General features: G+C 33.3%; 1 protein-coding gene across 1 annotated transcript in view; it reads right to left on the bottom strand.

Moving 5' to 3' along the window:
* Positions 1 to 8,796, bottom strand: part of LOC126885879 (procathepsin L-like) — a 39,748-nt gene extending 30,952 nt beyond the window's left edge. The window contains exons 1-2 of the mRNA XM_050652672.1: positions 8,501 to 8,796; positions 56 to 195 (exon numbers count right to left, since the gene is read on the bottom strand). Of these exons, the coding sequence (XP_050508629.1) occupies positions 56 to 195; positions 8,501 to 8,593 (233 nt within the window). The 5' untranslated portion in view covers positions 8,594 to 8,796. The remainder of the gene's footprint in view (positions 1 to 55; positions 196 to 8,500) is intronic.
* Between the last annotated feature and the right edge of the window lie 16,567 nt (positions 8,797 to 25,363).

The following is a 25,363-nucleotide window of genomic DNA, read 5'->3' as shown; positions in this document are numbered from 1 at the left end:
TTGCATTTATAAATGAAAAATAATAAATCTAAAAAAAAAAGAAAAACAATATTACCTATTCATTTCCTGCAAATACGTCTCCTTCCCTTTCTCAAATCGTTTGTTATGTTTATGAATATTCTTAAGATTTTCTTTAAATACTTTATATCGTTTTAAATCTTCTTTATTAGTTGCGTATGTTTTATTAAACTGTAACTAAAAGTATAAAATAAATTAATAGAGTGTACATAGTTTACATTTTATAGGCCTTGATCCCGCGTACCAAAAAAAGTTTATTAATAGCAAGCTGAAAATTTGTTAATAGCTTAAAAGTGTCTAGTCATGACGTGTCTTCTCTCGTCATACCTAGTCAACAGGAGGTTCAGAGTTCGGATAGGGCCAACCCTGTCCGAAGTTGAGACCATGGAGGCTGGTGTGCCACAGGGGGCAGTGTTGTCGCCATATCTATATACCATAATTACGGCAGACACCCCAACTGAACCCAGATCGTTGCTAAGTCTATACGCAGATGATACAGCGATAGCTTTTAGCAGTACCCACCCAGATTTTGCAACAAGACATCTACAAAGAGCTCTTGACGAACTACAAGAATGGTGTGTAAAGTAGCTGTCAATCCTGACAAAACACAGGCCGTTATGTACCAAAAAAGAAGAGGCAGACCAAATGAGGTACTATCCCTATTCGATACCCAAATTGATACCCAAATCAAGCCAAATACCTAGGCGTAATGTTGGACAAAAGGCTGACCTTTACAGAACACGTAAAACAAACGGTCAACAAAGCTTAAGCCCTTAGGAGTCAACTGTCATCGCTAATAGGTCGAAAGAGTAAACTGAGATTTAAGACAAAGATTAGGATGGCAAATTGTATAATTTTGCTAACACTAACATACGCCTCAGCCGCATGGGGGCACACCTGTAAAACCAACAAGAAAAAAATACAAACCATCCAAAACCACATGATCAGGGAAGCTCTGAATATACCTAGATATGTCCCATTAAGATACGTATTTAGACATACGCAACAAAAGAAAGTCCTGAGAATGATAGACGAAAGAGCACATGAAATATTTAACAATATCAGAAACCATCGTAGCAGATTATTAAGAGAATTGACTAACTACGACGAAAACCAAAGAACGGTACATAGACGGCCTAGACAGCAGTTAGCTGGATATAGAGGAAACCCTTAAGAATGAAAAATTGAGATAGCCACAGAATATCGAAACACAAATGTCGCCCTTCAGGCACTAAGTACCCTTCAGGTAGGTCAAATGGACCATAGCCGCGGAATGTGAGCATCAAGGTCACGTACCGTCAGACGTGGGCTTGATGGCCACACCTTTCGGGCGCTCAGCCGTCGAGGAGAACAAAATTTATTTTTCCAATTCGCCGGCTGAGTGACCGAGCACACACGGTCTGGACAGCAAGACATCGATTTAGATCGGTGCCTTGATGTCCGGAACACATTTTTTTAAGACACAAGTCCAAAGTAAAGTAAAAAAATTAACTTAGTCATTAATAGGGAGAAAAGCTCTTCTAGCTATCCCTAAAACTAGGTGGCTTAACCACATAAAGTAATACAAAGGATGTCCCATTACCCAGGGCATCCAAAGTAACATTAAGATCAACGCCTCCCCATTCGGTATGTCCTTCGATGGGGAGGGGTGGAGGTATAGCTTGGGGGTCAGATAGGTACCACTCCATTACGGAGTGTGAGCGGTTTGATCTTCGGACATGTGGGTTCCACTTTTCCACTGGAACACACATGTCCCCCGGGGCTGGGGTTGATACGAGCATGTGTGTGTGTGTGGTGTCTAGTCGGACAAATTTTGATGTACGGGAACACTGAACCAGGGGAAGTTTTAATTGTGGAACAGGTTGCAGCTTTCGAACGCCAGACCACAAAAACGTCCCATGTATTTTATCGGATAGAACATCCAATTGATTTGTTACCCTTTCATTAAAATCTCATGCAAAAATCAGACTGCTATTTATTACCGGACTGCTATTATGACATAATTCCTGTCATTTGACATGTTCTACATGTCGGGCAAACATTTTTCATATACATATTATAATATATACATATACATGAGAACGCTATATCAAGTATACGACTACACGAAGACACAGAAAAATTCAGCTTAGCTCGAGGAGTAAGACAAGGAGACAATATTTCACCTTAATTGTTCACGCCAGCTCTAGAGTCAATATTTAGAGCTATAGAGAGAGAATAAATCATCTGAGGATTGCGTATGATGTTGTATTAACCGCAGATAACTTACAGGATACAGTTGTTATGATACATTCGCTTAAAACCCCGTCTGAGAGAGCAGGATTAAAAATAAACTTTGAGAAAACTAAACTTATGACAAACCTCGCAATGAGTGGAAAAATAACTATTGACAATAATACCATACAACAAACAGACACTTACAAATATCTGGGACACATAAGATCTGAGCTCAAAATAAGCAGACACAATCAAACAGATGAAATACAGAGGCGAATAGGTCTTAAATGGGCAGCATTTAGCAAACAAAGCCATATTCTAAAAAGTTTAATTCCCATGTGTCTCAAGCGTAAGGTTTATAACCAATGTGTTTTGCCTGTACAAATTTATGGAGCAGATACTTAACACTAACGCAAAAATCCGCGAATAAACTCAGATCTACACAACGAGTCATGGAACGTGCAATGCTGAACGTGATTCTTCGAGACCACATATACGCCAGGGAAATAAGGCAAAAATATACCATGTTCGGAACACTTGAGCAGCCAGGTTGCAAATGGCTTTTTTGGGTAGTATACACCTAATACATTATAAATACAAAAATGCCCGTCAAAGTTTCGACGAGAAATTTAGTTATTAACAAATAAGGGTCAAAAATGGGAGTTTTTTCCTTTATATCACTACAGGTAAAAATAGGGTAACTAAATATGTTATTTATAATATTTTTCTTTTAATAGGTGAGCCAAGGTTTAAAATAGCGCTTTTTGAATTTTGGCCCGATCATTTGTTGCTTCGGATATTGCAAAATAAAACTAAAATTTATAAAATAAAAAATTTGCTATAACTTTTGCGAAAATGAATTTAAGACTTTCATATTGCAAAAGGAGTTGAGTTAAATAGTTCGCAATGTGCACAAAAAATTTTAAGATGATTCGTCAATTAGTTTAAATTTTATTCAGTTTGTTTATCCCAAAGAGCTTTTTTTCGCAATGTTATTGTTCAGAAAATAATAATGATACAGCAGTGCCGGTTTAACCTAACTTCGGGCCCTGGGCGCTGGAGGTTTAGGGGCCCCTTCATTGCTATTCGTTGTCAGTTTTTTAACAAGAAAACAGATGCATTAACTATACTATGCAAATGAAATAACAAGTAGAGCAAAGAAATCAAACAAGTAACAAGTTATACTATGCGTTAGCCCTAATACTGGGACAAAGAGAACTTACAAGAGACACAAAAATAAAAATATATAACACAATAGTGATACCGACTGTGCTCTGTGCAAGTTAAAACTGAACAATTCTGTAAAAACATAAGAGGAAGATAAATACAATGGAGATGAGACATTTAAAAAGGATAGTTGTAAAGACAAAATGGGATAGATTAAGCAACGAGACTATTGGGAGAATGGCCAACCAAGAACCAATAATGAATAAACTAACAAAGAGACAAATGAACTGGTATGGGCATTTAATGCGGATACAGCCCAACAGAATTACAAAATAAGTCTACGAAGCAAAGAACACCGTAAAAAGAAAAAGAGGCAGAACAAGACAAAAATGGATATAGCAAGTAGTAGATGCGGAAAAAATTAAAGAAAAATCACTCGTGGAATTGAAAATAATGGCAGAAAACAGGAAAGAATGGAAAATATGGGTGAATGGAAATTAAAATCTTCTTTGTGTCGTGCTTTTCTTTCAATTCTAAACACTATCTTGTAAACTATACTGTAAACACTGACTATACATTAGCTATTTAAAATATCGACCGAGAAAAACACCTGATTCGTCTGCATGATCTCTATAATAGTGTGTATTAGTGTGTTCTTCCGTGTCTGACAAAAATCCATTTAAAAAAATTGAACAAAATATTCTACAATTTCACTATTAGGTCGTTTTGAAACAGTAGTATGTATTGTTTCGGTGTTTCGTGTAATGTATTCTTTATCTATAATATATTATAAATGATATTTATTGTATTATGTAGGTATAATATCTATCTGACACCGCTCGCTGTTATAACAGAGTTTCTTTGTTTAGCTAATTGTCCATTTACCGTTGGCTGTGTGTGGCCACTGTATAATGCCAAATTGCAGTTTTTGCAATCGCTGTACTTTTGAATATTTGAAATGGTTTGTACAGCTGGTTCCTAAAAAAACTGATACGACTCTTAAAGTGTATTTTGTAGAAAATTGAGCAGTGTATTTTGAAGGATAAATACTTACAGTCGGAAAAATGAAAGAATACCAATGAACGAACATATAAAACACGCTGTATTTTCCTGTCGCCGTGTCACAAAGAAAATTGCCCAGTTCAAGTACATGTAATAATAATTATTACATGTATCTGCGCTGGCCAATTTTTTGTGTGACACGGTGACCGAAAAATACAGCGTGTTTTATATATTCGTTCATGGGTATTCTTTCATTTTTCCTGCTGTATATATTATTTACATACTGTCACTGTCACTGCCAAATCTTAAAATTTGTCCGATAACTTATTCTGTTCCTCAAAAATGGCGGCTTTAATATTCTATTTAGTAAAAATATATTTTATTCTAATTTATGTAAAAACTATCATTTATATAATCTTTATAAAATGCAGGAATTCAAAATAATATCAAAATTTAGACCTATTACAATTTATGAAGTCAGCTGTTTGTTGTTTGTTTGTTTATTTTATTATTTGTCGGTAATAATAAATATAATATAATGTCAGACCAATCAAATACACTGCTCAAAATGATCAAATCTTACTTAGAGTCATATCAGTTTTTTAGGAACCAGCTGTACCTATTGTTTGGGTATTGGCATTTTCGGGTATAATCTATTCTTTATCTATAAATTAGATTTATGTATATTTATTTTTGTCTTTCGTTTAATATCAAATTATAATTCTATTTTAAAATAAACTTATTTTAAAACCCAAAAGTGAGATAAATTACTATTTAAGCCCCACAATTCAAAATGAAATTATTAATTTACTTGGAAGGCACTGCAGTTAGGGAAACAATTGTGTCAGAAACTAAAAAACTCTGTTTAAGCGATTATTTTGGATACAATTCGAGACATGGCTAAATCTGACAACTTTCTGTAGTTTTTGGAAAAGGGCCCCGCCATAACCATTGACACCGGCCCCTATAGGGCTAGGCTAGGCCACTGTGTATAGACGTGAAGCGATGTAACAAGAGAGCATAGGCGTTTGCAGTGTATTAGCGTATCTGTGTATGAGATTATTTTCGGAAAATATGTGGATTATTTAGCGATTTTATTTTTTTATAACTAAAAGGTACGGGCCCCTCCCCAGCCCGGGCCCCTGGGCGCCCTCCCCAGCCCGGGCCCCTGGGCGCCCGCCCCAAGCGCCCAGTGGATAAACCGGCACTGTGATACAGCAATTCTGTGGAAACAACATGAAAGAATAATAGTCTTGTTTTCAACGCATTTAAAAATATCATTAAAAAGTCATTTTCATCACTTTGAAAACATTTTATTAAAATAGAGTCATTTTTGGCTTACAAACAATTTGAATAACTTTGTTAATATTGACTATAGGTTAAAACTACAATAGGATTTGAAAAACTGGTATTTTTATACGAATTTAAAAAAAAAAAAATTTGCCTAGGTTACTTACGGTCAAAGTTAGCCACTTTTTTTTATTTAATTGACGACTACTTTGTTTATCACAATTAAGCAACCTAACTAGAGCCATTTTGAAGTTGAAGGTATATAGTTTATGTGTAAAAGTTTAAGTTAAACTTTGAACCTCAATAGAGTGGTTAATGAAGTTTTAAAAATGGCGTCCTAACGAAACGGATTCGTGGTCGGTGGAGGGGAATTATTAAAATCCGTGCACTCAAAAAATGAAACTGATTCTTTAAACATATGCTACGATTATTATCACCGGTGCTTGTTGATGGATTTTGATCATAATTTTTTAAATTTGTATGTACTCATAGTCTTATAGAGTACGTTATTATATTACAAAATGTTAGAGGGAACTCCGCTTATCACTCAGGGATATGAAAAATAGATTACGACCGATTCTAAGACCTACCGAATTTAATATTAATTTCGTAAAAATCGGTCAAGCGGTCTCGGAGGAGTATGGAAACGAACACTGTGACAAGAGAATTTTATAGATATAAATATATAGATGGCTATTAACAAATAGGGGTAATGATAGAAGAGTGAAAATTAAGTGTTGTATGTATATTTTTGTAGATCAGATTAGCCAAGCGGACTGAGGCGCACGATTGACAAATCTAGAGTGGATATGCGGTCGAGGCGATCGAGGTTAGTGCCCCAGCCCGGCGAATAGAAAAATAAAAAGCTGACGTCGTAGTCTAAAATTCTAAAAAGAATCTACGACTTGGTCTGGAATAAGCTGGTGTCTGATCGGCCTATGGAGGAGCAGTACGGCAAGGGAAAAGGGCTTGCGGCTCGGTGACACTCCTCCATAGATCCCTACCGGAAGGGCGTTGACGCCTAAAAACGGTGTATATATATATATGTATATTTTAATTCTACATCATATAAAATTAGGGTAGATAATTTTGTCCAAAAAAAAAAAATAAAAAAAAATGTCAGGGGGACAACCCCCTTATAAATTATGGGTATAAAAAATAGATTAAAACCTATTCATCCTATAAGATGTTCGTGTAAAATTTCATAAAAATCGGCCAAGCCGTTTCGGATTAGTATGGTAACTAACGCTGTTACAGGAGAATTTGATGTATATAGAAGTAACTGTAAATTAAATAATAAAAGTGGCTAACTTTGACCCTATAACCTAGGCAAAAAGTTTTTTTTTCGAAAATTTGTGTAAAATACCAGCTTTTGAAATCCTAAAGTAGACTTACTCTATAGTCAATATTAAGAGCACACAGGTATCAACACTATCAACAGGTATCACACTATCAACAGGTAGCAACAAACGCGGTCCAAGATTGCGAAAGTTCTGCGAACTTTTAAAAGTGAGGCAACAGTGCTTCGGTAATTCGACACTGACAGTGACGTTTATACTATCAAAAACAATAATTTTTATACACATAGGCGCGAAATGTTGCCAAGTCAGTGACGTTCGATTTCTTATTACAAAAAAATCGATTTTTAGTATTTCCAATGTGACACAAAATCTAGGCACGGGAAAAAAAGTTTATTTGAAGAAAGTGTATTTTTTTGTCTTCCTTAATGGCGGTACAGGCTCCTTTTTCAATATTTTATTTAGTTATAGAGTAATTTCCACATACTAACATATTTCTGAAATTGGGCTATGTACTCGCCATTCTCTATTATATCACGAATATGTGTCCCAAATATCTCGACAAAATATTCAAAATTAGAGCCGCAATCTTGGAACGCGTTTGTTGCTACCTGTTGATCGCTACTGTTTGCTCTTAACAAAGCTATTCAAATTGTTTATAAGCCAAAAAAGCGTCTTTTTTGTGAATTATACGGAATGTTTGACTCAAATTTTCGTGCAATATGAAATTCTTAGGGCCATTTTCGCAAAAGTTATAGCACATTTTTTATTTTTGAAATTTTAGTTTTATTTTGCAATTTCCGAAGCAAAAAATGATCGGACCAAAATTCAAAAAGCGGTATTTTAAACCTTTGCTCATCTGCTAAAAGAAAAATATTATAAATAAGATATCTAATTACCCTATTTTTACCTGTAGCGATTTAAACGAAAAAACTGACATTTTTGAACCTTATTTGTTAATAACTAAGTTTCTCGTCCGAACTGTGACGGGCATTTTTGTATTTATAATGTATTAGGTATATTGTACCCAAAAAATCGATTTGTAACCTAGCTGCTCAAGTGTCCCGACAAAAACCTTATTTCTCTGGACTAATAACAAACCAACAAATCAGGCAAATATCAGGAGTTCAAGACATCATCGAAAGAGCTACGACGCTTAAGTGGAACTGGGCAGGGCACTTAGCTAGAACATAAGATGGAAACGAAGAATCTTAAAATGGAGGCCCAGAAACTAAAAAAGAAGCTAGGACGACCACCGACAAGATGGACCGACGATATAAAAAGAGTAGAGGGAAAGTGGCTACAAGCGGCGCAGTGTACAGAACACTGGAAAGAACTGAGGGAGGCCTATGTCCAGCAGTTGACGATGTTGGCTGATTGATGATGACGATGAATACAGTAAAAAAAAAGAATATGGACTATGCTAGACTTACATGATTACTGTTGTAGATCACTGTACATATTTTCTAATTTGCCAGAAAGTGCTGCTTACTAATTAAAATAGTTACCTTAAAACGTTTCCATTCCTCCTTTGTACTATCATTTCGGCACTCACATACGATTAATAATGCAACCAATAAAATAAATCCGGTATATTTCATTTTGGCAAAAAGGCTACGATAGAAACGTGTGCCGCCGGTTTTTCAAACAGCGCACGAGACACTTTGGAAGTCGCCACAGGATTAGTGTATGTATGTATGTATGTAAGTATGTATGTATGTACGCAATTGTCGCGTCTTGTTTAGTTTAATCGGTTCAAGTAAATTAGGAGGTCATTTTGGTATTCATTTTAATTTCTCTCTAACGAATCATTAATGAGATTGTCTTTATCTCAAGGACAATTACGCCTTAAGCAATTCATTGACAACAGTTTTTACTTGTGTATCTAGGCCAGTATATCGTAAAAATAAATCATAAAAAATTTAAAAATTAACAAGTTATTTTTTACACCGCAGGCGCAGTCTAAATTTACACTACTATACTAGTTTGTTTATTTATGAGAAAGTAGCATCTTATTTTCATTTAATTTGTCCATAACAATAATCATTATTGGAACGATAAGGTATTTTAAAATTTAGTTACGTATTCATCATAGAATCGTAGATATAACTAGACACATTGAAGATAATAAATATAGTCAAGTATAGAAAAATATATGTTGTTCTGAAGCTATTTTCTTGTGGCATTTTTATAATCAATTACTTTTAATGGGAAATAAACCACAATTTTACCAAAAAATAATTTTATTAACGTTTCGAATCCCAAATCGGGTTTCGTTGTCAAAATACAAAATACTACTAAAATAAACAAAAATGTTGTTGCTAAGTAAAAAAAAATTCTTCTAATAATTTATTTATTCTGACTCATTTATATTGGCAATTCAGACGTATATTATACATTTTAAAGTAGAAGAATTTAAAATGATATCGCCAATATTTATGAGTTGCGTTCCTGGGACGACTTTACTAAAAAATAGTTCATTCGATTACATGAAATCAATCCCAACTCAAGAATATCCGTCACAAAAAATCATAGCATGTGATCTGTCTTTAAAAAGACAACCAAATGCAACGATGATAGTAAAATTCCCGCGTTAGAGATTAATAAAATTATTTTTTTGGTAAAATTGTGGTTTATTTCCCATTAAAAGTAATTGATTAGAAAAATATGTTATTATAGTACAACCATTAATTGTGGACACCCTTTTGAACTTTTACCAGTACTATGTCCAGAAAGCCACTGCGCATCCGCTAGGAAAAATATTCTAATCCGGATTTTTTGCACAATCTTACTCAAAAAGGACCCCTTTTAACAAATTTGCATGTTGCCAGGACCAAAAGTTGGTCAAAAATATTTTAAACGTTTTTTTTTGTTTTTTTCCTAAAATTATTTTTTTGCATGGAAAAAATTTTTTGGATCATTCCAAACAGAAAAGGTTTTTAGTGACTTTTCTCTAAAGTTAATAGTTTTTGACATATAAGCGATTAAAAATTGAAAAATTGCGAAATCGGCCATTTTTAACCCTCAAAAACTATGTGAAAAGCTGAAAATTTGAATGTTGCCAAGGTAGGTAGATATTCTTTAAACATCAATTGATGAAATCCCGAAGAGTTTTTTGCAATAAAATATCAAAAACCCCTTTGTTTTTTAATTGCCAATCAAGTGTTCGCGACACTATTTTCCACCGTTGCATGTGTAAATGTGTATACAGTATGGTGCAAATGAAAGGAATAAATTCGTTATTTCGTAAAGCGGTGACTTTAAGGAAAAATCCCAAAACAGGTCGGTTTTTATTGAAGTTATACTTCTTTAGGCGCGATTGAGAGTAAAATTTCATAATATTGCGCGCATGCTCACACAGGCAGTATGGCGTTTAGTTGCTAAATCTTTCAAGTTATGTATAGTTCGTCTAATTTACTTACCGTTGCACGTCATTATCTACGCCAGAGATCTAAGTTGACATAGTTGCTAAAGTATAAAAAAATCCTGAATCCATTTTAAATTCAAATAGATCACATAACTATTATTGTAAACATGGATTATACAACAAAACAAATTAATATTCAATGTAAATAAATAAAAACTTAAGAAACAGAGAACAAGAATTAAGTTATAATCATTTAAGATTTGCAGTGCAAGCGTTTTTGCACTGCATTGTTAATAATTATTAAAAAACGGCTCCGAACCCTTGGGAGAAGCCGATAGGTTTTCTGTATGTCTACAATAACAACTAAAAAAGTTGTCAGATACCTCGATTATTCCAAGTCGTGATAAAATAAGGTAAAATTTATATTTTTATAGTAGAGGGTCTTTTCATAGAAAAGTAAATAACAAAAAGAGTAAATATAATAGAACAGATAATTATACTAAAGAATATAAACAAATATGAAGTGTCATCACCGCAACAGTCAAATAAATGTTACCAATTTATTCTAAAATGTCGCCTTCGTTCGATTACAGTTACAGTGTGTTCCGAACAAATGTGCTTCATAAAAACGCTTTATAATCCATTTATACAAATTAAATGAAACATATTATTGTGTATTTCTTTAGGCTAACATTAATAGAAATCTTCAAATATTATTTCTACGCCTATATAATAAAATATGTCTAGTGGCTCTAATTCCAGTGTACTCGGCAAAATAATTCTAAAAAAGAACACACCTACCGCCAAATATTTCGTGTTGGTGTCATGCGACGTCACAGGGTATGACGCGGATGACGTGCAACGGTTAGTAAATTAGACGAAGCATATAAATATATAAGTGCAAGAAAAGTGTGAAAAGAATATTTTAGTGTTTTTAGTAAATATATTTATTATAATTTTTGTGTCTTTGGATTTGTCTTCCTCAGAAGTAAGATGAGTATTATTAAAACATTTTATTGTATATTTATTCTTCACTGTATACTTCACTTTGTCTGTTTGTTACCGTGAATTGTCAGTAGGTACGTCCGAACCGATACAGACACAGTCCTCGTAACGTATTTGGTATAGCATTCGGCCAGAGATCGAAAGTCTTGAGTTCAAATCCGGAGCAATCCTAAATTTTTTTTTGAAAGCAATAAGAACAAAATTAGCGTGGTGTTTAAAAAAAATTAAAACAAACTGTTTAAAGTATATTTATTTTTAAGAAATCATATAATAGAAGTATAACTTCTTACGTGCGTACAAAGTACACACACATTCTCTTTTTTTTAAGTTATGATATTGTGGCTTATATAGTATACTAGTGACGTCATCCATCTGGACGTGATGACGTAATCGATGATTTTTTTAAATGAGAATACGGGTCGTGCGCTGGCTCATTTGAAAGGTTCTTCAATTATCTATTCAGTAATATAAACATGTACATAATTATTTATACAGGCTGTCCAAAAAATTTTAATTAATATAAATCATTTGGCAAATTGACAAAAAAATTAAATTATTGGACACTCTGTATAAATAATTATGTAAATGTTTATATTACTGAATAGAGAATTGAAGAATCTTTCAAATGAGCTAGTACACGACCCCTATTCTCATTTAAAAAAATTATCGATTACGTCATCACGCCCAGATGGATGACGTCACTAGTATACCATATATGTCGCAATATCATAACTTAAAAATAAAAATCGACCTGTTTCGGGATTTTTCCTTAAAGTAGCCGGTTTACGAAATAACGAATTTATTCCTTTCATTTGCACCATACTGCATACATGCAAAACGGTGGAAAATAGTGTCGCGCACGCTTGATTGGCAATTAAAAAACAAAGGGGTTTTTGACATTGTATTGCAAAAACTCTTCGGTATTTCATCAATCGCTGTTTAAAGAATATCTACCTACCTTGGCAACATTCAAATTTTCAGTTTTTCACATAGTTTTTGAGGGTTAAAAATGGCCGATTTCGCAATTTTTCAATTTGTAATCGCTTATATGTCAAAAACTATCAACTTTAGAGAAAAGTTACTAAAGACCTTTTCTGTTTGGATTAATCCAAAAAACCTAAAAAAAATTTTTCCATGCAAAAAAAAAGTAATTTTAGGAAAAAACCAAAAAAAAACGTTTAAAAAATTTTTGACCAACTTTTGGTCCTGGCAACATGCAATTTTGTTAAAAGGGGTCCTTTTTCAGTAAGAGTGTGCAAAAAATCCGAATTAGAATATTTTTCCTAGCGGATGCGCAGTGGCTTTCTGGACTACACTATAAATGATACGATGTTTGTCTTTTAGTTTTAAATATAGCCGCTTAGAGGGCGCCACCAATAAACTTTCAAACACAAATGTAATCTCACTCTCTTGTTGATATAACTCGAGAGTTTTATTGCGCTACAAAAAGTCGTGTAGATACAGTGAATTTTTGAAATTAGAAAGTCGGTGGAAAAATGAATCTTAGCCGGGAACATTTTCCAGCAAAAATTTTTTACAATTTTCGGCGAGGATTATCCCAAGAGCAATGTCTCGCTGAAATGGTTTTTGTTTTTGGGAAGAAAGAATCACACCAGTCAACTATTTCCCGCTGCTATTGTCCCATCATAGTTTCGTGTATCCTCACCATGGTCACGCACGGAGTGAATAGCCAAAAGAAAAATCCAGAAGGCATCAATCAACAATAGAAAACTCAAAAACAACGATAAAAGAGCAGAAACATGGAGAAAGCATAATTTATAGACTCTCTATTATGAAAACTGTGGATGATGTTGAAAAGTCATGAACCACCATAAAAGAATTATATTTTAATGATGTGAACAGCACTTTTTTTCTCCAAAATAAAACAACTACCAAGAATGAGTGTTTAGACAGAACAGAAGAGGGTGACGAAGTACACTGACCGGCATGAAAAACGGGCACCTCTGGAATTTATGTATCTTTGATCTATGACTGGCATGCTCTGGCAGAGGGTTATAACGTACAATTTAGAAAGGAAATGCGTACAGAAACCTTTTATTAAATGAAAACTGTACAAATTTATAAATTAATACAAAACAAAAATAAAATAACAAATTGATACCTATTCAATTATCTTCAGCAACAAAATAAAAATAACAAGGAAACCTATAAAAAGACTACTTCTCGATTTAATTATTACCTCGTATTACCTCAACGTTCTTATAAAACGGCATTAATTCTGCTGGAATTGTTTCCCATTTCTCTATAAGGGCCATTTTAAGCAGACACTCGAATGAACTATCTTTCAATAAAGTCATCACAGAAACGCAACTCATAAATATTGGCAATATCCATTTTAAAATCTTCTATTTTAAAATGTATAATGTATGTCTGAATTTCTAATATAAATGAGTCAGATTAAATTAAAATATTAGAAGAATTTTTTTACTACTAAGCAACAACATTTTTCTTTAATTTATTAAAATAGTGTTGTTCTGAAGCTATTTTCTTGTGGCATTTTTACAATTTTAACTATTTATAATGGGAAATAAGCCACAATATTATTAAATAATGATTTTTATTAACGTTTCGACGCCCAAATTGGGTGCCGTTATCAAAATACAAAATACTATTAACATAAACAAAAATGTTGTTGCTTAGTAAAAAAAGTTCTTGTAATTTATTTAATTTGACTCATGTATATCGGCAATTCAGATATATAGTATGATACATTTTAAAGTAGAAGACTTTAAAATGATATTGCCAATATTTATGAGTTGCGTTCCTGGGACGACTTTACTGAAAGATAGTTCATTCGATTACATGAAATCAACCCCAACTCAAGAATATCCTTCACAAAAAAATCATAGCATGTGATCTGTCTTTAAAAAGACAACCACATGCAACGGTGACATTAAAATTCTCGCGTTGGAGATCTCATAGTAAATCACGAGGGAAAACCAGGAAAAAACCTCGTGATACTATCCCGATATTATTTATAATTTAAACAAAATTATAGTAAAGTCAGAATTTGGTATTAATTTTGAGAGTAAATTCAATGTAAGACCAAATACTTACGATATAGGGATAGTATCACGAGGTTTTTTCCTGGTTTTCCCTCGTGATTTACTATGAGATCTCTAACGCGAGAATTTTAATGTCACCGTTGCATGTGGTTGTCTTTTTAAAGACAGATCACATGCTATGATTTTTTTGTGACGGATATTCTTGAGTTGAGGTTGATTTCATGTAATCGAATGAACTATCTTTCAGTAAAGTCATCCCAGGAATGCAGCTCATAAATATTGGCAATATCATTTTAAAGTCTTCTACTTTAAAATGTATCATATTATATATCTGAATTGCCGATATAAATAAGTCAAATTAAATAAATTAGAAGATTTTTTTTTACTAAGCAACAACATTTTTGTTTATGTTAATAGTATTTTGTATTTTGACAACGGCACCCGATTTGGGCGTCGAAACGTTAATAAAAATAATTTTTTAATAATATTGTGGCTTATTTCCCATTATAAATAGTTAAAATATTAAAATAGTGGGTAAAATAGTAAAATAGTAAAATATTAAAATATTAAAATAATTAAAATAGTATTTTGGTAACGACGCGATGTTCGAGGTGGAAGTCGAAACGTCAATAAAATAATTTTGTAAGTTAAATTGTGGCTTATTAGTGTAGGAAACAGAGGTTGAATCTCACAAAATGGACACAAGTCCGGTTATATCTTTTTTCTGGTATATCAAGGGGCCCTTATTATAAGATTAACCATTTCTTAAAAAATTTCGCCCCGGAACCCCCCTTTTCATCCCTATAAAGGGGGTAATTTGTGGTTTTTGCGAAACGTAGCCCTTCCTGTACGTTTTGCCAAAAAATTACTTAATAGTAAAATGAAGAGGACTATATTTCCTACTATTTATTTTCCTAAGGCATATGTCTATCACCCACCGTTTAGTGGGGGTGGCGCCCCAAAGTTGACAAATTTTTAAAAAAGATGTTTTTAAAAAGTTTATTTTTCCCTAACTGTAATGAAAATTAAGAAGAAGTCCTGCGGCAATTAATCACAAATAACTGGCTGATCTTTTGGTATAGGTTTAATTTAAGGGCAATTGCAAATTTGGTAATTACAGGCTGTTACATTTTAAAAAACCCGTTTTTATACCCTCTGAACCGCCTATGCTAGAGCAAAAATAATTTCAGCGATTATCCATGTACTAGTTTTATTTACAAATTTGTATAATGCGCACCCATATTTTCCCCGGAACCACCCCAAAAAAAAAGGAGAATTAATAAAGAAAATAACCAAAAATTGATTTTGGGCCACCACTGTGGCTTTAGGGTGCAAAGAAAATAAAATATGCATAGGTCATAATGTGCAGCAGACAGTGTGTTCTTTTTGTTGTTCTGAAGCTATTTTCTTGTGGCATTTTTATAATCAAGTATACTCAAATGGGAAATAAGCGACAATTTTACCTAAAAATGATTTTATTAACGTTTCGATGCTGAAGTCGGGTGTCGTTGTCAAAATATAAAATAATACTAAATAAACAAAAATGTTGTTGCTTAGTAAAAAATTCTTCTAATAATTTATTTAATCTGACTCATTTATATCGGCAATTAAATATCTTGTGGCAAAAATTTCGACAATTAATGTTCAGACATCATTTGTGGCTTGTTTAATGTGTTTGTGTGTGTTTTATTCTTTTATTATTTTAATTTTTGGCACTGTTCTAATAAAAATGTTTGAGAAGTAGTAAGTATAAATTAGTTTAATATTTAAACAAAATATAAATAAAAAGTATATTAATTTCGTTTAAATCATATAATAGAAGTATAACTTCTTACGTGCGTACAAAGTACACACACATTCTTTTTTTTTTAAATAACTTTGTTAATTTTTACGATATTAGGTTCAGCTAAAAACGGTGTGAAAGGTAATTCCAAAAGATATTAAAATGCGTTGAATTTGATCTTTCAAATCCGTTACTTTTTTAAAAATCAAAGATTAAATGTCCACGGTTACATGGTTCTGGCAGCAAAATTTAAGATTTAAACGTTTCTACCTCGGTTATTTTTCACCCTAAAGAAATTGTAAAAAGGGTATAATATTTGATATAAAAAATTCTAAAATTTGGTAATTTACAATTTTTTTTGTGTATTGAGTATTTTTATAGTTATTATCAAAAGAAAATGAAAATGACGATAATTTTTAAAATTCTGATTTTTTTAAATTATATCTTATTTTCAAAAATATGCATTCTAAACCAGTGAAAATTGTTAAAAGCATTACCTATACTAATACAAAGACATTTTTGTAAGGATTACTAAAAATTTAAATTTTTGTGGAAATGGCGTATGTTTCATTTTTCACTTTTTCCTAAAAAATTCGAAAGGGTTCTCTTAGTTTCATCATAATTTGCTTAATTTTGATGCTATTATTTTCTCATGTAGCTCATTTGTTAGGTATTCTGAACTTGTACTTTGATAAGTGTTTGACAGATATATTTTATAAAATGCATCGTTTTCCCGTTATTTAAGCTTGAATAATTAGATTTGAGTACTAATCGAAAAAAATATACATTCAATTACCTATAACTCACTTTGAGCTAACATTCGTTTAGTACTTTCAGTGAATGATGTATTCAATTTTTTATTGCCTTCAATTTTGGTAAGAATAACTTTTTTGTAAAATCTAATAGTTTTTGAGTTATACGTGAAAAGCGGCTTTAAAACATGCATTTTTTACGAAAAAATAAAATTTTTGATCTTTAGTAACTCAAAAAGTATTGATTTATGTTAATAACTTAATATAACAAACTTTACTAAGAATTTATCCGTCTATCGATTTAGGGTATTATTTTTAATAAAATAATTTTTACCCGAGAAAAGGGGTGGCATCCACCCCCCGGGTAAAGGCGCAAGTTGGCATCATGTCGCCTTTGTTCCTTGAGGTATCCTTTAACTGCTCACCAATTTTCATGAAAATCGATGGAGGTTCAACGAAATCAGAGGTGAAAACCTTCAGTGACTGCACTACTTATAAAGAAGTAAAGACCACTATTTTCCCTACAAATAAGGTTCTATGCATTTTTTTTTGTAAAAGCAACCGTTACGGCAGAGTGGCGCCGAAAACCTCATAAATGCCTTGGCGGGCTCCAGTTGTTGTTTTTTTTTCGTCACCTATTCATTTTATGGATAACGTACTTATGGAAAATAACAAAGGTATACAGCCAACTACAGGGTTTACCCTTTTAATGTTAAATTTTTTTATCTTTAATAACTCAAAAAGCTTTGATTTATTTTAATAACTTTATATAACAAATTTTGCTTAGAATTTGTCTCCCTTTCTAATTATGGGGTTATTTTTAATAAAATAATTTTCACGAGAACAAGGAGGAAACAAATTGGAACCAAAAAAGAAATACAACCTAGAAAGCTTACAACAAACAAGCATTAGAACGTTATACGAAAAGCGACTGGACGAGAAACTGAAAGGACAATATACATTTATAAATACGGAACATCTTCATACACATATAACACAATGTATACACGAAGTTGCATATGAGGCATTGGGGGAGTACAAAGACAACATAAGAAATAAACCATACTGGTGGGACTTAGAAATAGCCACCGAAATAGACGATAAGAGAGAAAAGTACCGGAAATATATGAGTACACAGAAAGATTCCGATAAGGTTTTATACAAAGAAGCACAAGCAAGAGTGCGGAAAAAATCACACAGAAGAAAAACGAAACGTGGACAAAAAAATGCAATCAACTTAACGCCTATATAGGGGGGACAAGAAACACAGAGAGCTGGAAATTCCTTAAAACGTTGAGAACAGATACCAAAAGGGATATAATAACACCGATTACTCTGGAAAAGTGGGATGGCTATTTCAAGCAGTTACTAGTAGAAAATAGAGAAGATTTTGTTAAAAACGAAGATCACGAAAGTTTCAATATATTTGTCAGTGGCTCACCGATTCGGTTAAGACTGGAAGAAGTACGAAATGCATGCAAATCCCTAAAAAATAGAAAAGCGTCAGGGCCTGGCGACATAGCACCAGAACTGCTCAAATACGGTAGCAACACCCTGTATGAATTCCTAAGAGATCTATTTAATAGATGTATGAATGGCGAAGTCATACCACAAGAATGGCAATTGTCTGTAATTTTTACAATACACAAGAAAGGCAGTAAAAATACATGCGATAATTACCGGGGAATATCTGTCACAAGCACTATCAGCAGAGTTTACGGAAATGTTATCAAAAATAAAATAGAAGAAGAATACAAGGACTTAGAGGCCGAAGAGCAAGCCGGTTTCCGCGCTGGCAGATCCACCACTGACCACCTATATTGTGTAACACAGTTAATAGACAAACAAATAGCCTACAATCAAGAACTGCATTTAGTGTACATAGACTTAAAAAAAGCATACGATACTGTACCACAAAGTAAACTTTGGGAAGCCCTCGAAAAAACTAACATCAGTCTGAACCTCATTAAAGCTGTAAAGAATCTATACCAACATAATATAGCAAAAGTTAAGCTAGGCAAGGAAATTTCGTCAGGATTTGAAGTGAATAAGGGTCTTAAACAGGGCTGCTGTCTATCGCCGAAACTATTTAAAATATATTTAGAGCAAGTTTTGAAATCATGGAAAAGGAAATGTAAGAATATGGGTATACCGCTAAATGATGATAACATGCTATACACTCTATGTTTTGCGGATGATCAGATTCTTATGGCCCAGGATTATCACGATATTGAATATATGACCAGAAAAATCATAGAAGAGTACCGGAACTGGGGTTTAGAAGTGAATACCAAGAAAACGGAATAAATGTGCGTTGGAGGTATACAGCAGGATCTAGCGTTGGAAAATGAAATAACTATTAATCACTGTCAGGAATATAAATACTTGGGTCTTAAAATTACACAAGATGGAACGTTGGACAAGAATATCCAAGAAAGTTGCACACAAGGAAGGAAAGCTATCGCATTATTGAACAAAATGCTATGGGACCAAAGTATCTCCAAAGAAAATTAACGTAACATCTATAACAGCATTGTTAAGAGCATTATAACATACAGCAGCGAAGTTTGGCCACTTAAAGAAATATCCGAAAATATGCTCAGAACAACTGAAATGGACTTCTGGAGAAGATCTGCTGGTATATCAAGAATACAAAAAATCAGAAATACAACAATATTGGAGATAATGGATGTAAAGCATACAATAATGGACGATATAAAAACAAAGCAACTAAGATGGTTTGGCCACGTACAACGTATGGAAGAAGACAGATTACCCAAGCAAGTGCTACGATGGGCACCAAAAGGACGGCGGAAAAGAGTAAGACCTAGGAAAAGCTGGATAGAAGGAATCCATAGGGAAATCAGAGAAAGAGGCTTGAACGAAGACATGTGCTACGATCGAGAGCAATGGCGATTGGGAATCGGAAGACGTCGTAGAACGTTATGAACCGAGTATATATATATTTTCACCCCGATAAGGGGTGGCATTCACCCCTAGGGTAAAAGCGCAAGTTGGCATCATGTTACCATTGATTCTTGAGATATCCTCTAACCACTCAGAAATTTTCATGTAAATCGATGGAGGTTGAACGAAATCGGAGATAATAGACCATATCCACCTTCAGTGACCCCACTAAAGGTTTGTTTTAAGAAAATGCATAGGTTATGAGAAAATTGTCAAAACATGCTCTCCAAGGGATAGGGGTAGTTTCTGCAGTTGATTTTTAAGGATAGGGGTAGGTTCTGCAGGGATGTTGCAATAATCATATATATTTATGAAAAACCCTATTGATGGAGAATATGTCCATATGGGTCAAAAAGTAAAAAAAAAATATTTTTTTCAACCCCCCCACCTTATTTATTTTTTTGGCTACAAGGGTTGCATTAAGAAATCGCTTTTGGTGTACGGACATGGCACGGCATGGGTAATAAGAACGTACATAAAATGGTATATGAAGAATTTTAATAAAGGGCATGGTGTGTGAAGGATTCCAAGAAAATCACTTTCTTTATTAATTCTACTTTTTTGGGGTGGTTCCGGAAAAAGAATTGGGGTGCATTATAGAAATATATAAATAACACCAGTACATGGAGAATCGTTGAAAGTTTTTTTACTCTAGCATAGGCGGTTCAGATGGTATAAAAAGGGGTTTTTTAAAATGTAACACCCTGTAATTAAAAAATGGGCAATTGCCCTTAAATAAAACCTATACCAAAAAATCAAACACTTATTTGTAATTAATCTCCCCAGATATTCTTCTTAATTTGTATTACAGTTAGGGAAAAATAATTTTTTTAAAACATCTTTTTTAAACACTTGTCAATTTTGGGGCGCCATCCCCGCTAAACGGTTTGTTATAGACATATGCTGTCGAGAAATAGTAGGAAATATCCTCTTTATTTTACTATTAAGTAAATTTTTTGCAAGACGTACAGGAAGGGCTACGTTTCGCAAAAACCACAAATTACCCCCTTTAAAGGGATGAAAAGGGGGGTTCCGGGGCGAAACTTTTTAAGAAATGGTTAATCTTATAATAAGCACTTCTTGATATACCAGAAAAAAAATAAAACCTGACTTGTGTCCATTTTGCTAGGTTCAACCTCTGTTTCCTACACTATAGAATAGGAAAATACATAATGTATGATAGGGTCGCGGAAAGAAGTAAATACAACTATTAGCAATTTTACAAGAAAGTAGGCATGGGTATACATTTATTAGTACCAACCATGCAAGACGGAGATCAATTGGATGTAGTAGTGAAAATCAATATGTATTAACGGACGTGGTACCCAGGGAAAAAGAAGAATTTATATGTGATAAATATGATCTGGAAAAGAAATACATGACGATTAAAATACTTCATTTAAACCGGACCGAAAAGAAAAATAAACCTAATCCAAATTTAAATTATTGATTTTAATTTAGTTAGAACTGGCCTAAAACTTATGTTGTTTGTTATTATAGAATTTACAGTTAATTCGCAATCTAGTCTTAATTTATAGAAATTGATACTGCGTTACTAGTATTTATTGGCATTTACGATTTTTATATCTTACAAAATATAAACAATAATTTTATCTTATCGATTCCTACTAAGTATTTAAACAAGTAAAAAATACCCGTAACTTACAGCTCATATTTTACTAATAAGGATCCAATACTACCAGAACAACACAATAAAAGTAAAAGTACAAGATGAACTAACTGACCTGACTGAAGCCGGCAATGGGATAAGACAGGGGGATTCCTTGAGTCCTCTATTGTTCAACCTGATCATGGATGAAATAATAAAAAAAGTAAGAACTAAAAAGGATACCAAATGAGAGAAAAACAACTTAAAATAATCTGCTATGCAGACGATGCAATACTAATCTCTCAAATTGAAGATGATTTACAACTTATGCTGCACCAATTTAACATAACCGCCAGAAAATTTAACATGCTAATTTCCCCAAAAAAGACAAAATGCATGGTTGTACATAACAGCAAATCTAATATTAAGATGTAAATTGGAGCTGGAGGGACAAATAGTAGAACAAGTGATGGAGTTTAAATATCTAGCCATCACACTATCTAGCTACGGAAAGCTCGAAACAGAAGTGGAAGATCAAGTGCAAGTAAATAGAGCAAACACAGCCGCAGGTGACCTGAATGACACAATATGGAGAAATAAAAATATCGAAAAAGAAACGAAAGGCAGAATTGCCAAAACAGTCATCAGACCAATATTGGCATACGCGGCAGAAACACGACCCAACACAGAGAGGACAAAAAGATTGCTCCCTCCGGAAACAAGAGGAGAGGAACCTTCCCAAAAATTGATGGCAAGACTCTAGAGGGCAATAATAACCGGGTAAGAAACAGAAGAATAAAATGGATGACCACATAAGCCGAATGCCAACAAATAGAGTAGTAAGGACGGCGAGAGACGGTTCCCCAATATGAAGACGATCAGTGGGAAGAACACGAAAACGATGGAACGACAACTTACTTGAGGCACATTGAAGGAACAGACAGTGTCACGTCTATACAAATGGAGAAGAAGAAGAAGAAGAAGGATACACTAAAAGGTAATAATTTATTGCTATTACCATAGACGTACGTCTTGATGGAAAATAATTTTATTTTAGTAAACCCTTCTTTAACCAAATCTTTATTCTAATGGGGAACTTGCACATTTCTTTTTTATTACATAATAATGTTCAGTTTTGTATAAAAATGAGATTTCCAAAATTTCCCGCTTCAAAAACTCATAATAACTTAGAAATACAAATTTAAAGTCTTCTTTATTTTAAAGTAGTTCAGACGGCCCGTGACGTCACATAGTTTTACATTAGTTTTTTATATGGTTATATCAGTGATGTGGGAGGGTTATATGTAAGTATATTCTTCTTCTTCTTCTTTAGTTTATTGGCCTCCACCTACTTGGGTATTTGGCCACAGCATCGTCGCGAAATATGGGAAAACATTTATATTGTAATGACATTTTTTGATCACTATACTTAATAGGAAGTGTGTACCTACTAAGTTTTATCGTTAAATAATTATGAGAATATTAATCAGAATAAAATCACAGTATAAAATTAGTAGGTATAATGGGAGTATAATATACATAATATATGTACTTACTTATCTGCTTTAACTCCCCGAACTTCTCCGACGGAAAAATGTTCACTCTTTTGAAAATATGTAGCCACCATACACATATCAACTATAGGTAAGTTATCAGACTGCCCTTTACACAAACCCTCTTCGGTCATTTTAAAAAATATCTCTTAAAAACACTCAAATATATCAGAAATAGAAATTATCAAATATATTTATAAAACTTAGTGTCAGTGTCAAAACGAATGCCAAACCTATGAGGGAACTTACACATTTTTTTATTACGTAATATTATTCAGTTTCCTTTAAAAATAATATTTCCAAACTTTCACGCGGTAAAACCTCATAATAACTTAGAAGATAATTTAAAATCTATATATTTTTTTCTGTTTTCTGGCCTTGGTTTAGAAGAACCCTTAGCCAATGTAAAATAGTTCAAACGATCAAAAACGCTTGTGACATTACATAACTGTATTTTCTACTGACGTTTATAGTGTCTAATTTAAAATTATATACAATTTTGTTTACTTTGTTGGTGCAGAATGTACATGCACAACTATATGACGTCACTATGCGTTTTGGACCACCTGTTTTAATTTGAATTTTTAATCCTGTTTAGGGGCCAAACGAAAGACAAACAAAACTTTTTTTATCTTTGATACATGTTTTAAATTATGTTCTGTTGTGATTTATAACATTTTTTTCGAATTTAAAAATTTATGCAAGTTCCCTATTGATTTTATCATGTATTTCACATCACATTAAAAATATAGAGCACATTCTACTGTCGTTTGATTAGTAGCCCAGTAAATGAACGGGAAATACAGCGATACCGTGTAATTTTCAGGGTTAACCCCGAACTGCATGAAAATTTGGATTTAGGTTTCACTTACCCTTGACTTCAAAGTTGAACGTGTGACGTTGGTTGCTTTTACTTGAGGTGTGACAGTCTCGGGGTGAAAAAACGCGCGTTTAAAATCCGGAAACCAATAGGTTTCACTTAACCTTCACTTTAAAGTTGTAGTTGTGACGTTGGATACTTTTACTTGAGGGGTGACAGTCACCCCTTCTCAGGGTGAAAAAACGCGCGTTTAAAATGTGGAAACCAATAAATTGACTAATTTATAGTACAGGTCAGTAAAGTGCCTGACTTATTCGATTTCTTGTCCAGCGATATAATATATCTTTGCGTTTGAGTAATTATTTCTAAGCATAATTATTTTTTTTGTCTTAATGTTGTTGATGTTATTTGCCACTTTCGCATTGTCAACGCCATACCTAATGCTGTTAATAAATATGCCTTTTTCTTTAATACCCTTATTAGAGTCTGCCATTTCTTTTGCTAAAGTTTTTTCTACATGTAAGCTAAACAAGATTGGAGAAAGTATACAAGTTTGCCGTATTCATTTGGCGATAACACTTGGCATCCTTGGCATCCAATTCCAACTCTTGTAGGTATTTAATCATTAGTTTGTGTTTTACACTATCAAACGCTTCCTCATAACGGATAAAACAAAAAAACATCCCTTCTTTGATCTAAACAGTTCTCTATTAATGTTTGCATAGGTACTAAAGATCTCTCTCGTACCAAGCCTATTCTCGTAACAAACTGACTCCAGACATTGACCTCTTCACATTTCTTAAATATTCTTGTGTGTAATATTCTTAAGAAAAGTTTTACAAGTGGTTGATTAAGGCTTATTAGCCGGTGGTTCTTGTATTATTTTAAACGTGGTGTCTTGGGTAGAGCGATAAATGTAGAATGAAGCCAGTAGGGATCTGGCCTGTATAGTAGATATTGTTAAAGAGCTTCACATAATATCTGGTTTTATTTATTAAGTAACTTGTTTGTTTCTGCATACGTATCATCTGGTCCTGGTGCTACATTACCTTTTAATAGTTTGATACTGATAGCATGTACAAACTCAGCTTTTAAAATACATACTTCAAATGGTCTCCCAGTTGTGGTGGCGTTTTTATTCTGTGATCGTCGAACCAATTACCTAGCTGTGTATATTTTCCTAGTTTTAAGTATATCGCGAGGGTTCATTATTAGTTCATAATTTTTTTGTGGGTTTAATTTTCTTGATCTTCTCAGCTGTCGCTGAGTTTATATAGGTTTTTAGCTTCGGTGCAAAGTGTAACCATCCATAGCTCCTTTACCGCTATAATTTCTTTACCAATTTTGCTCTGTATATTTCGGTACTCTACTTGGTCTGGCCAGATTTTACACAACCTACATTATTCATCATCTCTAATATTTCTTCTGTCATCCACTCATTATTGGTAGTTGTTTTATTTTGGAGAAGTAAAGTGTTGTTCACATCATC

This window comes from Diabrotica virgifera, chromosome 6 (genome assembly GCF_917563875.1).
Source record: "Diabrotica virgifera virgifera chromosome 6, PGI_DIABVI_V3a".
Lineage (NCBI taxonomy): Eukaryota > Metazoa > Arthropoda > Insecta > Coleoptera > Chrysomelidae > Diabrotica > Diabrotica virgifera.
Note: the sequence above shows the minus strand (reverse complement) of the source record. Positions and strands in the feature narration are given on the sequence as shown.